General features: G+C 33.6%; 2 protein-coding genes and 5 non-coding genes across 7 annotated transcripts in view; 2 read left to right on the top strand and 5 right to left on the bottom strand.

Annotated features, from left to right (window-relative positions):
• The window catches only part of LOC140060322 (adenylate cyclase type 10-like), a 120,291-nt gene that overhangs the window by 92,251 nt on the left and 11,795 nt on the right, over window positions 1-16,245 (bottom strand). Inside the window, exons 7-15 of the mRNA XM_072106474.1 lie at window positions 15,331-15,413; window positions 13,942-14,101; window positions 13,324-13,355; window positions 12,697-12,815; window positions 11,993-12,069; window positions 6,914-7,097; window positions 6,061-6,113; window positions 5,088-5,247; window positions 349-541 (exon numbers count right to left, since the gene is read on the bottom strand). Coding sequence (XP_071962575.1) covers window positions 349-541; window positions 5,088-5,247; window positions 6,061-6,113; window positions 6,914-7,097; window positions 11,993-12,069; window positions 12,697-12,815; window positions 13,324-13,355; window positions 13,942-14,101; window positions 15,331-15,413 — 1,061 coding nt within the window. The remainder of the gene's footprint in view (window positions 1-348; window positions 542-5,087; window positions 5,248-6,060; window positions 6,114-6,913; window positions 7,098-11,992; window positions 12,070-12,696; window positions 12,816-13,323; window positions 13,356-13,941; window positions 14,102-15,330; window positions 15,414-16,245) is intronic.
• Window positions 1,485-1,570, bottom strand: Trnay-gua (transfer RNA tyrosine (anticodon GUA)). The gene is given in 2 exon segments: window positions 1,485-1,520; window positions 1,534-1,570. It is a non-coding gene; the product is annotated as a tRNA-Tyr (tRNA).
• On the bottom strand, window positions 2,560-2,645 carry Trnay-gua (transfer RNA tyrosine (anticodon GUA)). Its single transcript is given in 2 exon segments — window positions 2,560-2,595; window positions 2,609-2,645. It is a non-coding gene; the product is annotated as a tRNA-Tyr (tRNA).
• Window positions 3,930-4,001, top strand: Trnae-cuc (transfer RNA glutamic acid (anticodon CUC)). Its single transcript has one exon. It is a non-coding gene; the product is annotated as a tRNA-Glu (tRNA).
• Trnay-gua (transfer RNA tyrosine (anticodon GUA)) lies at window positions 4,140-4,225 on the bottom strand. Its single transcript is given in 2 exon segments — window positions 4,140-4,175; window positions 4,189-4,225. It is a non-coding gene; the product is annotated as a tRNA-Tyr (tRNA).
• Window positions 4,297-4,382, bottom strand: Trnay-gua (transfer RNA tyrosine (anticodon GUA)). Its single transcript is given in 2 exon segments — window positions 4,297-4,332; window positions 4,346-4,382. It is a non-coding gene; the product is annotated as a tRNA-Tyr (tRNA).
• On the top strand, window positions 7,488-11,709 carry LOC140060320 (uncharacterized). The gene has a single exon (XM_072106472.1). The coding sequence runs from the start codon at window positions 8,290-8,292 to the stop codon at window positions 10,855-10,857; it is 2,568 nt and encodes an 855-aa protein (XP_071962573.1). The 5' UTR covers window positions 7,488-8,289; the 3' UTR covers window positions 10,858-11,709.

Here is a 16,245-nt window from a genome sequence, read left to right as displayed (position 1 = left end):
CACAACACAAATAAATCACGTTTGATCAACCAAATTTCTTTAAAAGACTTTTGATCTTTGGAGAAAAAATGCAGAAAGTGACAGAGGGCGCTGTATTTAATATCTCGGCCTATATTGAAGATACAGATAACTCGAGATTTTAATACGCCTTTGTGACGTCACCAATATATCGATATTCATGAAAATCAATAGGCATGGTCTTTTGGTATAAAGCTAAACAATTCAGGGAAAAAACTAGAAAATGATGGACTTTATCATGCAAGTTAAAGAAAAAGTAACATACTGTATACTTTCAAAATATTTATTATTATAAATAGGCCTAACAAACAATGCAAGTTGCTGCACTACCTTGATCATCAACAGGTCGTTTAACAAGCACAGATCTTCTCTTATAACTTCATTCTGTATGTGTTCCAACAACACGTGTTCACGCTCCAAATGGCTCTGGCATCCTTCCATTTCTAACAGCATTAGGACGAGAACTCGAACTGTGTAGTAAGGGGTGTTGTGGTCATTAATCGTCAACGCTAAAGGCAAACTTCTGCAAAACCAAGACATGACAAAATTACAAACTAATGTCTCGTTTACCCTTACATTTCGATGATGATCTCTCGTAAGTAATTAACCAATACACAGTAACGAATATCAACAACAAGTAAATGACTAATGCCTATGAAGACGGTCATTATAGAAAGAAGAAGATAAAATTTGTAATAAGAAATAGATCATTACCATTGAATTATGTGGTTACGGTACTATTATCACTATTTTAGTGTATTGAACAATTATCTGACCAGTTCTCGGGTTTTTATGAAAAGGTTTATTTTTATTATAAAATGATGAATTACCTTATTATTATTTATTATATATTATTAGTTCGGCGTTTTTTATTCGATTTTATAAACATATTTTTTTCCTTTTCCATTGTAGCGTTTGTGCTCTTTATCTTATTCACTTGATCATTCTTTAATAACACATGCACTGTGCTTATAGTTCATATATTTTTTCCCTTCTTTTTTTCTCTTGCAATTCGTTTTGCTCTTATTATTTTACTCATTTGTTTTATTGTTAATTTTAGATGCATCATTAACGGCAGTAATACATACTATTATGTTATTAATTATTCCCATAAATAACAAAAATAATTATTAAATAGCACCACTTCTATTTTGTGTTGCCTTGTTGGTGGTCGTTTGTTTTACCAGGACAATTTAACAACATGACGATGAGCTCGTCTTGTCAAGATAGGAACTCGTAACAGTCCTTTGATCTTATGTCTGGTGCGACAAATACCAATAGTACTATATTATGTACATATTCTCCGCGGCGGCCGGTGTCTGTTAAGGAGGGTGGAACTGATCGTGTCGCAGCCACAGATAAACATTTTAATCTATGAAGCTTGTTATACATTCTTGATTACGTGTTTATGGAAAAGAATTAATAAAAAAAAATTATTTAAAAAATAAATAAAAACAAAAAAAAAGTCCCTCGAGCCGGATTTGAACCAGCGACCTAAGGATACCAATGACAACTCTACAGTCCTCCGCTCTACCAACTGAGCTATCGAGGGATACGATACTGAACGCGGCTTTTTTGAACCATTATTCCCAAGGTTACGGTACCACTTCACTATGTAATAATTAACAAATGAAATGTTAAAACATATGCTTGTTTTTATATATTTATTTATTTTAAATGTTTCATAATAGTTACCGGTATTCACTTTGACAAAAAATTGAATCGAAAAAAAATATTTACCTGAAAAACTGTAATTTTGTCTTTTCATAAGTGAAAACATCATTTGTTTGTTTCTGCGAGAGTGATTCACTTTATAAACAAGGCCAACAGCCATTAAGTCGCGTGCTACAATGCATAGTGATACCGGACCGACAGACAGACCGACAGACCGACAGACAGACAGACCGACCGACCGACATAGTGAACTATACTGACCGAAATTACTGAACATGTTTAAAAATGTTGAAATGTTAAAAAACATTTATATTTTTTTAATTTACACGTGCGTAGCCTGTCACTTTTGACGTGCTCGTATAACGTAATTTCGAGTTGAAAAGTAAGTCAAGAAAACAGAAATCGGGCAAAAAGAGTGCGCAATAACATTTAACGCGCAGTGCGCGCGCAAAAATATGCGCACTCATGGCAATTTTGTAAACGCTTAAAATTGCCTGAAACGTACTCTTATTTCATCGAAAATAAATTTTGAAAATTTTAAGCGCTTCTATTTTGTGTTGCCTTGTTGGTGGTCGTTTGTTTTACCAGGACAATTTAACAACATGACGATGAGCTCGTCTTGTCAAGATAGGAACTCGTAACAGTCCTTTGATCTTATGTCTGGTGCGACAAATACCAATAGTACTATATTATGTACATATTCTCCGCGGCGGCCGGTGTCTGTTAAGGAGGGTGGAACTGATCGTGTCGCAGCCACAGATAAACATTTTAATCTATAAAGCTTGTTATACATTCTTGATTACGTGTTTATGGAAAAGAATTAATAAAAAAAAATTATTTAAAAAATAAATAAAAACAAAAAAAAAGTCCCTTGAGCCGGATTTGAACCAGCGACCTAAGGATACCAATGACAACTCTACAGTCCTCCGCTCTACCAACTGAGCTATCGAGGGATACGATACTGAACGCGGCTTTTTTGAACCATTATTCCGAAGGTTACGGTACCACTTCACTATGTAATAATTAACAAATGAAATGTTAAAACATATGCTTGTTTTTATATATTTATTTATTTTAAATGTTTCATAATAGTTACCGGTATTCACTTTGACAAAAAATTGAATCGAAAAAAAATATTTACCTGAAAAACTGTAATTTTGTCTTTTCATAAGTGAAAACATCATTTGTTTGTTTCTGCGAGAGTGATTCACTTTATAAACAAGGCCAACAGCCATTAAGTCGCGTGCTACAATGCATAGTGATACCGGACCGACAGACAGACCGACAGACAGACCGACCGACCGACATAGTGAACTATACTGACCGAAATTACTGAACATGTTTAAAAATGTTGAAATGTTAAAAAACATTTATATTTTTTTAATTTACACGTGCGTAGCCTGTCACTTTTGACGTGCTCGTATAACGTAATTTCGAGTTGAAAAGTAAGTCAAGAAAACAGAAATCGGGCAAAAAGAGTGCGCAATAACATTTAACGCGCAGTGCGCGCGCAAAAATATGCGCACTCATGGCAATTTTGTAAACGCTTAAAATTGCCTGAAACGTACTCTTATTTCATCGAAAATAAATTTTGAAAATTTTAAGCGCACGTACGCATGCGTTACATGCGATACGCACGTAATTGTATTGCCATATGATGATTTATGCCCTGAAATTTATGAGTATTAAATTTTATTTAATTGTGATTCATGGTTGTGAAGATATGATTACAAACGTGATTTCGTTAAATCGTGCGTAGACCGCGTAATTTTTTATTGCGCACCGTGAAAACTTAACCACATTGATTCCTGGCCATAAGGAATATACTGTGAAAAATTGACCTAGCTAGATTAAACTGATATCAAGATAAGGTCAGAAAGCGATAAAACGCATAGTGATACCGGACCGACAGACAGACCGACAGACAGACAGACAGACCGACCGACCGACCGACCGACATAGTGAACTATAGAGTCGCTTCTACGCGACTAAAAATGGAATATTCAAAATCTGATTTTATTAATCTTCATTTTTCATGATTTTGGGAGACAATAAATATTTTTTTATATTTTAATATGATATTCTATTTTGATTTATTTAATGCTTAGGAATGTAATATGATACAAAAAATTGAACACAATTTTGAATTTATTTTAAAATAAGGAAAATAAATCTAATCGAGTTCCATGATAACCATGAACAACATTAGCGCTTAAATGTAGTTGTTTCTCAAGCTGTCCCATATGGTCTAGTGGTTAGGATTCGGCGCTCTCACCGCCGCGGCCCGGGTTAGATTCTCGGTGCGGGAACTTATTTTTATTAATTGTGTTATTGGATTTTTTTTACATACAAAAGAATGGTTAAGTTTTTTTTGAAATTTTGAAATAAGAAAAACGAGGCGAGGGAATTTAATAAAAAACATTTTTTATTTAAATAAAAAAAACTACTCCCTCGAGCCGGATTTGAACCAGCGACCTAAGGATAACAATGACAACTCTACAGTCCTCCGCTCTACCAACTGAGCTATCGAGCGATATGACAAAACAACCAGCTTTCAAAATTCATTATCAATGAGAAACAAAGAAAAATGTGAATAAAAAACTTTCCCTCGAGCCGGATTTGAACCAGCGACCTAAGGATACCAATGACAACTCTACAATCCTCCGCTCTACCAACTGAGCTATCGAGGGATCAATACTGAAATTGGTTCCTTTGAATATATTTTAAAACTACCATTCTGTATTTTTACTATCGAGGGACACACTCAACAACGTTATTGATAACGAATGAATAATCTTTGGAGTACAGTAATTATTAACTACTTATATTAATTATTGATCTAAGAAATATTAATTATTGATTTAAAATATTTACAAGAGTGACATAACCTATCGCTACTAAAAGTAAAACCTTAAGTCTCAATCTACAGTAGTACGGTACGCAACGCAAGTCACTGTCACTTGTGATTGGTCAACTTACTGGTTTGATCCAAACTTAATGTATGCAACAATATCTAACTTAAAATTGGAATTGTTTGTGATATCATTGGACTTGTTCAGGCTTAGTTATTTATATCCGGGTAGGCCTATGTTGATTTCCGGGACACGGTATCGCAAACATTGGTAGGTAGGAACCAACTTAACCGGATCTAAGCATGAACATGCCGCATTATTTTGTTTCCTATGAGGTTAAGGCGGAATCGTGAATAATTCAGAGATTATTTAGATGGTTAGGTTTAGTAGATCAGCTATCTTGCAATTTTTTATAATGGAAAATAATTAAGGTAATGAATTATTTATGATTTCATTTCATAGGAAAAAAGATAATTTCGGGCCCATTGATAATTTAGCAACTTCTCTCTTACAGAAATCTACATAGTACTATATCCATCTTACCTTACATTTTCTCGCATGGCTTCAATAATAATAGCATCTAACATTCGAGTTTTTCCGATACCTGACTCTCCGTCATATATTACAATGTTCTTATAAGATTCGTTTGATGCTCTCATCAGACGTAGTTGAGTAACACATTCTTCGAGTTCCCTTTCCCGGCCTTTACAAAAAATACAATGAAATTTAGTCAGGAAACAGTGTGTTTTACAGAGCCTAGATTGGAGTATCCAGTGTGAGGTTGGCTTTAGTTAAAACATAATGTTACTCTCATTCATTTAAAATTGTTGGTATTATAATATAATGATAAAGATCGATAGTAGAAGAGAACTTAGTTCATAAATAATGATTACAGTTGAAGACTGATTCTAGTTCATATATGTTAAGGGTTGACAGTAAAAGACTGTATTTAGTTCATAGATGATAAGGATTGAAAGCTAAAGACTGAATTTAATTCATAAACGATAAAGATTGCACAGTACAGAAAACTGGCAGGACTGGCAGACAGAACTTAGTTCAGTTCATAAAATGACAGTAATGTAATACTGAACTTCACCAAATAGTTTCGCTATTATATTAGCCAACGTAGGCCTATACAAAATCCCTGACAAAATGTTAAACCACGTTAGAAACCGCCAACCACACGACTTAACAAATGTCTACTCTTCCTATAACAGACGTTTTTCGTCTTTTAAATTATAATCACATAAACTCAAAATGTATTTCGGTACTTCTAGCTCTTCATAACAGGGCGCTAATTGCGGGGAGCAGGTATGAATGAGATGACATTTTTTCGGAGGGACTTTGTCGAGAAGCGACACACTAAATACCTTCGTAAGGTGATAACTGATAGTTAAATAATTAGGGAATCATTAAATCCCACTCATTCTAAGAATCCTAAACTTGGTTAATATTTCAATAAACACTAATAAGGTAAACCAATATCACAGAGATAAATTACTATGATATACAATACCTAGTATAGGAAACTCGAATTCTGGAACCGTAAGTGGGACAGGCATGTTATTCCTGTGTGATAGAATAAATATTAAAATAAAAATTAACATTACTATGCAATAAATTATCCGTTAGTGACGCCACGAAGTGACACTAAGCGCGCAGTGGTTTCACAAAACACATAATTTTAGCTTCAATACATTTTTATTTAGATTTTAAGTTTTGATTCAGCTATTAAAAGACGTAGTTTAACTCTAATATTGAACTGCTGCAGACACAAAACAACACAAAATCAATTTCGCGCTCGTAGTGCCTGTTAATGTCATTTCGTGAGGTCATCGACGCACTAAACGGCATCCAATGATACATTTCCAATCAAATAAAATAAAGTAACGTTTAAAAACTAGTTTATTAAGGATATGTTAAAACTAAATATAGGCCTATGCCTCATAAAGACATTTAAAAATTAATGGTATTCGGTATCAACTCACAAATAACCGAACAAAAATCACCGACCAATTATAATAATTGGTATTTAATTTTCAGTGAATAAAGTTCAATAAAATAATAATAACTGAATTAACTATACTTTCCAGATTTAAAGATTAAATCTGACAGGAATCAGCTAAAATAATTACAGGTGAATTACGTACGGTACAAGTCGTCAAAAACCAAATTGCATGTCACAAAAATAAATGTTACGTAAAAAAATAAATTATACGTCACGAAATCAATTATACGTCATAAACATAACGTAAACATACGTTAAAAAAATAAGTCACAAAAATCAAATACGATAAAATACGTCTCAAAAATAAATTATACGTCATACAAATAAATTACACGTCACAAATAAATGATACGTCACATACTCGGATCCCTCTACATATTCATGAATGGTGCCAGAATTGCGAACACCTTTCATTTCTTTGTGTGGAAGTTCTCTGAAGAAATGTCGTGGTTGTTTCGAGTGATGAAATGTTTCCGAATCGCAAGACAGCTTATCTGGATAATGCATCATCAATCGGGCTGCCATATTCACCTTTCGTCCTATCACTGAAAAAAAAAAGAAAGTTGTGTGAATTGTCATTTTTATTTGTTCTTTTTTTAAAACCTACGGCTAATTATAATCGTCTTCGTGAAACTGAGAAATTACGATTAGGCCCACGTACAGCACCAACTCAGGTCAGCACAACGGATGACGATCCCCTACTCGTGTAAGTTCTTTAATGTGCGCTGTATATACACGGGATCAATGGTCAAAGCATGTGACGTACGTATTAATATAAAATAACATTTTTTTTATTAATGTATTATTATATTTCATTTTAAAGGAGATTTCAATTGTGTGACGATATGGAGGTGATCAATTACATGTGGACGTTAACAAATCACAAAACAAAATCTTCTGAAAGACGTACAAAATAACTCATTAAGACTGTTAGGAGATACATTTATACTATTATATTATTATCACTTTACCATAGTATTGTACTGTATATATTATATTGGTTGTAGACTAGACCAAAGTTCAGTAACCAGGTTGTTAGTAATTGTACCTAGGAGACTGCTCATAACTCAAGTTGTCAGAGACACTTGCTTGATATTCCATATAAGGAAATTGTTACAACAACTTCATACTAAGATGATGATGTCATTTGAATTTCATCTTAAAACCAATTTCATCATCTTTAAGTTATTTGATGAGATCATTATGATCACCCCACATATCCTGCATAAGAATATAAATAGTGGTACATTAACCATATTTAATCAGTCCTAATACGAATACTGACATAGCTAAACTAAATGCTGTTAAAGTCTATTGAAGTATCTAGAAGTCTGTTTGACTGTTTTGAACAACTGAAGTAAAGCTTTATATTAGCCTTGGGCTCAGCTATATTTGTAAGTCTTGAATTTCTTTATGTATTTTGATTGTGTGTTACCACCATCTTATACTTTGATAATTATTTTATATTATTAATTAATCTTTATCTTTATAATCATTTTAATTGATTTTGTTATCTTTTGCTTTTCTGTTTGAAGAATAAAACGTAGATTAGAGTATAAAACTTATCCATTGTATTGCCTATCTTCTGTTTGTGCCTTGCATGTAACAGAAAGTGGGGGGTCATCCGGGAAGAACTTTAAATTTAACTTTAACTTAAATCGATAGGTTTATAGTTTTATACCTAGTTAAATTTGTTTTATTTTCAAACATTTGTTTGTGAAATTAGTAACTGTTACAATGGTCTTTGAACCAGAAACATTTTTTGCCGACCCTACCCAAGAGGTATTTAATAGTTTGAAAAAAGATGATTTGCTTAAACTAGCTACGCATCTAGGTCTAAAGGACGTTGAATCCTCTATGCGAAAGAATGATATTAAGAGTCGTTTATTAACTTATTTGGTTGAGGAAGACATTTTTGATAGTAGTGTTATGTCTTCCCAAGTTGATTCAAGCATTGATGCTAAATTAAGAGAAATTGAATTACAAAATATGAAAGAAATTGAAATTCGAAGAATGGAATTGGAATTCGAAAGAGAGGAAAGAGATTTTAAATTAAAATTACGCGAATTAGAGCTAGCTAGTGGGATTAGTCAACCTATTTCCAATCCAAAATTTGATGTAACTAAACATATTAGACTAGTGCCACCTTTTCAGGAGAAGGAAGTAGATAAATTCTTTTTACATTTCGAGAAAATTGCCGAAAATCTTAAATGGCCTAAAGAACACTGGACCTTGCTTTTACAAAGTGTACTAACTGGTAAAGCGAGAGAAATTTATACTGATTTATCATTTGAGCAAAGTTCATCATATGATGTAGTTAAAGAACTCATCTTAAAGGGGTATGAATTAGTCCCAGAGGCCTATAGGCAACAATTCCGAAATAAACAACGGCAAACTAACCAAACACACCTTGAATTAGCACAAACCAAAGAACGGTTATTTGATCGTTGGTGTGCATCTAAGCAAACAAATAAAGATTATGATAGGCTTAGACAACTAATTTTGATAGAAGAGTTTAAATCATGTATTACTCCTGATGTGAGGACTTATTTAGATGAGCAAAAAGCTGAGACCTTAAGTCAAGCTGCTCGACTGGCTGATGACTATGCCTTAACGCATAAACAAGCATTTACTCAAAAACCTCAGGCACAGTCAGCCACATCTTCTGGAAAGAAATTCCAAACAAATGATAGTTCCAAAAGTGAAGCGACTTCTACTCCGCCTAAACTAACCTACACTCCTAACAAATCTGACCAACAATTTCCATCTCCAAGTACTACTTGCAATTATTGCAAAAAGCCAGGGCACATTATGTCCGAATGTTTTGCCTTAAAACGGAAGGAAGGAAAAAGTAAACCTTCTGGGTTGGTCTTGGTTAAGAAGCAGAAAAATGAAAATTTAAAAAATTTGGTATCGGACTCTGTTCTTGATGGGTACTCTCCTTTCATGTCCGATGGTTTTGTGTCCTTAATTGGAGATGATCTAAACCTCAAGTCAGTTAGGATCCTTAGGGATACAGGTGCTTCTCAATCCTTGCTTTTAGAAGGTATTTTGCCTTTATCTGATAGATCCTCTACTTGGGAAGATGTCTTGTTGCAAGGGATTGAATTAGGGTATTTTAACGTACCATTGCACAATATTGTTATTAAGTCCGATTTTATAAACGGACCTGTAGTAGTTGGGGTTCTAAAGGAACTTCCATTTATGGGCGTCACCTTTGTTTTAGGGAATGATTTAGCTGGGGCTATGGTTAAAGTGGACGAAACCACCCCAGATCCTAGTATGTTCCCTGTGTGTGCTATTACGCATTCTATTAGCCAGCAAATTGATGAGGTTATTTTAGGGGATACATTCCTTGCCTCTGAGTTTAATTCTCCCTCTGACGATACTTTGTTTACTGGCATTATGCCTCGTGTATCTTTGACTAAGGAGAAATTGATTGCTGAGCAGGTTGACGACTCTAATATTTATAAAAATGTCATATCAGAAGATAACTTGACTTCTGCTATATGCACTATTTCTGAAGATAACTTGACTTCTGTTTTATGCGCAAATTCTGAAGATAACTTGACTTCTGTTCTAAGCGCTACTGAACTAATTTCTATCACCCCTGCCACTAAGGTAGAGAGTGACTTAAACTTATATGTCCAAAATAATAATGGTGGTAACTATGATCTTAATGCTGAGAGTTGTTTGAGACTTCAACATTCTGAGGTCCTTGCTAATTTGGATGCTAAGTTTGTTCATTTAACAGATGCTGAAAGGACAGAACTAACAAAATTGGTGCTCGGACATAACAGTTCATTTCCTGATGTACCTGTACAAATCAATAATGATGATGATGCTAAGCTGCTTAAAGAACATCCTTATCATCTTAAAATAATACAGCAGAACTATCTAAAACAAGATATGTATATGCTCCAAACCGAACCAAGTTTTAGTCAGTGGAGTTCACCATGTGTGCTGGTTTTAAAGCCTGATGGTTCTTACCGATTATGTACAGACTTTCGAAAGGTGAATGTAGTTCCCAAGGCGGATTCATACCCATTGACACGCATTAATGATTGTCTTCACAAATTGGGCAAATTTGATCTACTCAAAGGATATTGGCAAGTTTCTCTCATCGAACGTGTGAAGGACATATCAGCCTTTGTCACTAATGACGGACTCTACCAATACAACCGAATGCCGTTTGGAATGCGGAATGCACCAGCCACGTTTCAACGCCTCCTGAATAGTGTGATTGCAGACATCAATGGCTGCGAGGGCTACATAGATGATGTTATTGTCTACAGTGATACTTAGCAAGATCATGTTGAGAACATTTTTCAAGGAACTTTAAAAAATAAACAATTAACAAAATGTGAATTCAGCAGAGGAAATGTGAACTTGATATAATAAAAAATAAAATAAAATATTGTTCTGTGATTTTATATACAATTACTACATTTTACTGTAATGTATATAAAAAGTTTGTATGCAAACTTTTCTTTAAGGAGGGGTGTGTTAGGAGATACATTTATACTATTATATTATTATCACTTTACCATAGTATTGTACTGTATATATTATATTGGTTGTAGACTAGACCAAAGTTCAGTAACCAGGTTGTTAGTAATTGTACCTAGGAGACTGCTCATAACTCAAGTTGTCAGAGACACTTGCTTGATATTCCATATAAGGAAATTGTTACAACAACTTCATACTAAGATGATGATGTCATTTGAATTTCATCTTAAAACCAATTTCATCATCTTTAAGTTATTTGATGAGATCACTATGATCACCCCACATATCCTGCATAAGAATATAAATAGTGGTACATTAACCATATTTAATCAGTCCTAATACGAATACTGACATAGCTAAACTAAATGCTGTTAAAGTCTATTGAAGTATCTAGAAGTCTGTTTGACTGTTTTGAACAACTGAAGTAAAGCTTTATATTAGCCTTGGGCTCAGCTATATTTGTAAGTCTTGAATTTCTTTATGTATTTTGATTGTGTGTTACCACCATCTTATACTTTGATAATTATTTTATATTATTAATTAATCTTTATCTTTATAATCATTTTAATTGATTTTGTTATCTTTTGCTTTTCTGTTTGAAGAATAAAACGTAGATTAGAGTATAAAACTTATCCATTGTATTGCCTATCTTCTGTTTGTGCCTTGCATGTAACAAGACGTTTAACACAACATTTTCAGCATGTTTACAAAAAGGTGAACGTGCAATAGTACCATTCTATATCACCATTAAATATCACTTTTCGGTTAAGTACAAATACTAAACGAAACAGGATAATAAATTAACCAATCAAATGGCAGGGATACACTCAGGTGTGACATGAATGAATGATCTATGTTACCAGCACACTATATAAGTTTCAGGATTGTAGGCCTATTTATTAATTTTGTATAATTATGTTCCCTTGCATACCTGTATATTCATGCCTATGTTTATGACCAACGACGCCGCAGAATGACGATCCCGTGGTAACACCAATTGACACTTGTCTATTGAAAGATTAAAACTAAATTTCAGTTTCATTACAATGAATTCAAAGGAAGTACATTATGGTCAAAATTGGAAATTTCGGTTTCTATAATTGCGTGACTGAACAACACGCGATGAGATAATATAATTTGCAAAACACATAAGGTTTATCGCAAATAGCGTGTGCGATGTATGGTGGGAAGGATTTGGGAGCAAACGTCACAACGCGTACGTACGTGATTTGTTGTTTGTACGTACGCGTCGTGACGTTTGCTCCCAAACCCTTCCCATCATGCATTGTGCAAGCTATTTCCGATAAACCTTATCTTATAAACCTTATATTGCGTGATTAGCACCTTTGCTCACTTATTCGCGCATGCGCTATGCTCTTATCTCACAACAGTCTAGTAACCATGTATTACGAGATGAAATAGGTTTTGTGGATCCGAAATATTATTGATATCAACATTGTGTGCGCCATCTTGGATCCAAAATTGCGTAACAAATCAACACTTTCCATTAGGCTTCCAATATGTCTATTGAGGGGTTCCGAGTTTATTGAAATCAATTCCAGCCCTGGGGTGGTGATCGTTGCTACTCATTGTCAATAATAAAAACAATGTAGGCCTAACTTGAATATTTCTTACGAGATGAGGGGAGTAGCTTTAAGTTGATCTAAAATCACGTGTGATGATTTCAGCGCATGTGCACAGTCCTCTTCATGCTTGTCACCTGGCAGTCCATAAATGACCAGAAAAGTGCATCCCTGCGAAAGAATTGAATTAAAAAATACACATCAAGTAGCAAAAACATTATACTATAATGGAATAAAAGTTTGGAATAAAATAACTTTCGAGCTTATAGGGTCATCCTCTTGCTCTCATATTTTGTAATCATTGTTAAATATTTTATATGTATTTTTTGATGATCAGGCAAAAAAAATCACATACGCCCTCTAGAAACATATTATCAAAGAAAACAATAAATCAAAATCAACAGACTTTGTATGCAGAGAAAGAAAGCCTATGCGTACGGGGCGCCGTCTGGGGCACTGCGAAATATATCAACATATTGTTATGTGACCCCGTATGTGACACAGAAATAATTATATTATGACGCCCCGTATGAGACCCGTATGAGAGGGAGAGGCCGAAAAAAGCCGACAAACGAAAAGACATTCAAAACAAAAATAGAATTGAGTACTTGATGTTTAATTGTTTCTTTCGATATGAGTTCTATTAACCGCAACAAAGTAATAATTATAGTAGCCCTACCTTGTCAAACATAAATACTTTGTTGAGACAACCTAAATAGAAACAAATATAAACGTTAGTACATTGCGAAGCGTCTTTTAACCTATATTTCATAGAAAGTTACTTCCTTATTCTATAAGTAAGGGACTACGTAACTACCATATTTTTAACACCATGTTTTATCAGCTTGAAAGCACACTTTCTTAAGCCAAAATATGGCACACCAAACTGCCATTTTTCCAAAATAGAAGTATATTTTTCAATTTTAGATTTGTGCTAATTTAATTTGTCAGCCACCGATACCCACAGCAATGTTTCAGTAATTTGCCTTTGGATGAGTTTAAATAGATCTCATTCTAAGTTTAAAATAGCGATCTCCCAGTTTGAAATAAAGATATCCCAGATTTATACGTTGATCCTTATTTCCGCTTGGCGCGTCATTAAAAAAAGAGTTGAAGATTAAAAGTCAGATGATGTCGTGGGTTGATTGTTTCATTTCAACGAAAGTTCACTGAAACCGGGATTGATACTGATAAGTGATACTGTTAATGTTCTCTATTACACATACTAAGAATAATTTGAATACATTGCATAACAAATATACTGAAATAGAAAGCAATAGACGTAGGCCTACAGTACCTCTAAATTGCTTGCAATTACTGAAGATAACATCAAATGCATGTTGCAAGTTGTTGTTGGTGTCTTCAACTTCCTTAGTCTGTACAAACATGATGTTGATGAAGACAACAGACACCTGACGCATTTCAGACAAATATTCCAATGGCTGACCATCTTCAATCTGAAATGAACAATAGTATTGTATGCTGGTGATGTGCTGTGTATGTTATCACTCAAGGAAAGAAAACAAAAACACACATGAAGAATCAGAAATAGGACTATCCAACTAAAGGTATCGCACCTGCTGTGATGTCGATTATGATAACCCACGCGCATTTAATTGATGTTGTGCAACCTCTTCAAACCCTACTTTACAATGTCAGGTTTACATCAACATTGTATAAGTAGGGTTTTAATACTGTATAAACATTTACAAAATAATATGACATCGTACGTTTATATTCCTGTCGAGCAATATTATATAACGACAGCATTTACACGTATTCTTCTATTCAGACTTCAACAATTTCTTTTTCCCCATTGGATTTTGTTATCCCCTCTCACGTTCACATACAAAATACAAATTGACAAAATAAAATATATACAAAGCATACTTTATATTTAGGCCTAGAATGGTTCCATTTGAAAAAAAGGTACAATGATTTTTTGTTTATGTTTTTGTTTTTAACATAGGCCTAGTTCTACTTTTTGTTTAATCTATTTTTAAAATAGTTGGAGCAGTTTGGGTATCATAATTAAGATTAATCTATTCTATAGTACTAGTACGTCTCCTCTATAGGACAATTACGTGAAAAATATTAACGAGAAATATTTTAATACTACGGCAGATTTCACTATTAGAAAACATATTAAAAGTTGTCCCCTTACAAATGCATGTTATTGTTATACTATAGTAAAACATATAAAAGTACTGTAAAACATGGAAACCATTCCATAATATTATTGTTGACAGTTCAGCAAACTCCATCATACGTACGTAAGTTAGTTGGGTGGGTGTACCATCAAACACACGCTTACAAAAGCATAAAATATGCTCTTATTTAGTGTCAAATGATACTTTTTATAGACGTACATACGTGATTCATAAAATTCCAATATGTACCGGTAAGTGTCTAACTTCACATAAAATTGCAATCATTCTTCCTTTAATGTAATCCTAATCCTCTCCCACCGCGAAGAGGTCAAACCTACTTACGGTTATTCGATAACAGACCATATAAATCACCACACACCGACGGTATGGTAAATTGTAGGCCTACTGTTTAACTCTGACACCGGAATAAATTTAAAACCAGCCGAACTTAAATTCCACAGGAACTATTGTGTTTCCTATTGTAAATTATAGTATGAGTAATACCGCAACAATTAGAATATAAATTCAAAAAATACCTTTTTTAAAACTGGTTGTATGACATATTTTCGTAAAACAGCCTTTTCTCTTTTTGACGGTGGACGAAAAATTGCTTGTCGGACTGAAAACAAAAACACATCAAAGTAGTTTTTAAGGGAAGTACGGGGGAAGTACCCATTGTTTTCGACATTTTTAACAACTCTCCAGTGTGTGTCTTTGAAATCCAATAATGTGTAGTATAGTAATATGATTTTTGTATCGTATTTCCAAAGTAAGTAAATGCCAAAACTAGAAAATAACAGTATAACCAAAGACAATAGATGGGAAGGTACTTGGAAGGTGTATTTATTAAGTCATACCCCGCATATGTACGTAGCGTTGATTTACACTAGACCTTCTAATAAGCCAAACCTTAGACGCGATGCGGTATGTTGTAAACGTTAATTCTTCCCAATGAAATAGTAAAACTTAAATGCAATTGAATGAATGAATGATGTGTCATAGTTTCCAAAGTGACAACATTCTTTACTGTTTACAGTAGTCATACTATTGTGGTTATTTCAGTGGAATCTTAAACAAGAAATATTTCTTACAAAAAACGCTGCTCGCTTATTGAAAAATATTTTTTATTTCAAATGTTTTTGAATGTGTCATTTTATTGTCACATAATAGATAGTTATTTTACCTGAAAAAAATGTAATTTAAAGCAACAAATACTTAAATTGTCTGTCAGACAATGGTTTTTGGGTTTCTTTTCATTTTTTATATGTGAATAAATATTACTTTTTTGTTACAGAAGTGAATACTCAATTTCTGTCACTTTAGTTAATTTTATTGCTAAGGTCAAATCTGGGGGTCACTTCATCACCCTAGATATTTCAATTGTGAAGTATCCTATTACAAACACAAACTTTAATGGACTGTTTCGATAATAATTCAATGAATATCTGACA

The sequence above is a fragment of the Antedon mediterranea genome, chromosome 10, assembly GCF_964355755.1.
Source record: "Antedon mediterranea chromosome 10, ecAntMedi1.1, whole genome shotgun sequence".
Lineage (NCBI taxonomy): Eukaryota > Metazoa > Echinodermata > Crinoidea > Comatulida > Antedonidae > Antedon > Antedon mediterranea.
This window is presented reverse-complemented; position numbering and strand designations above follow the sequence as displayed.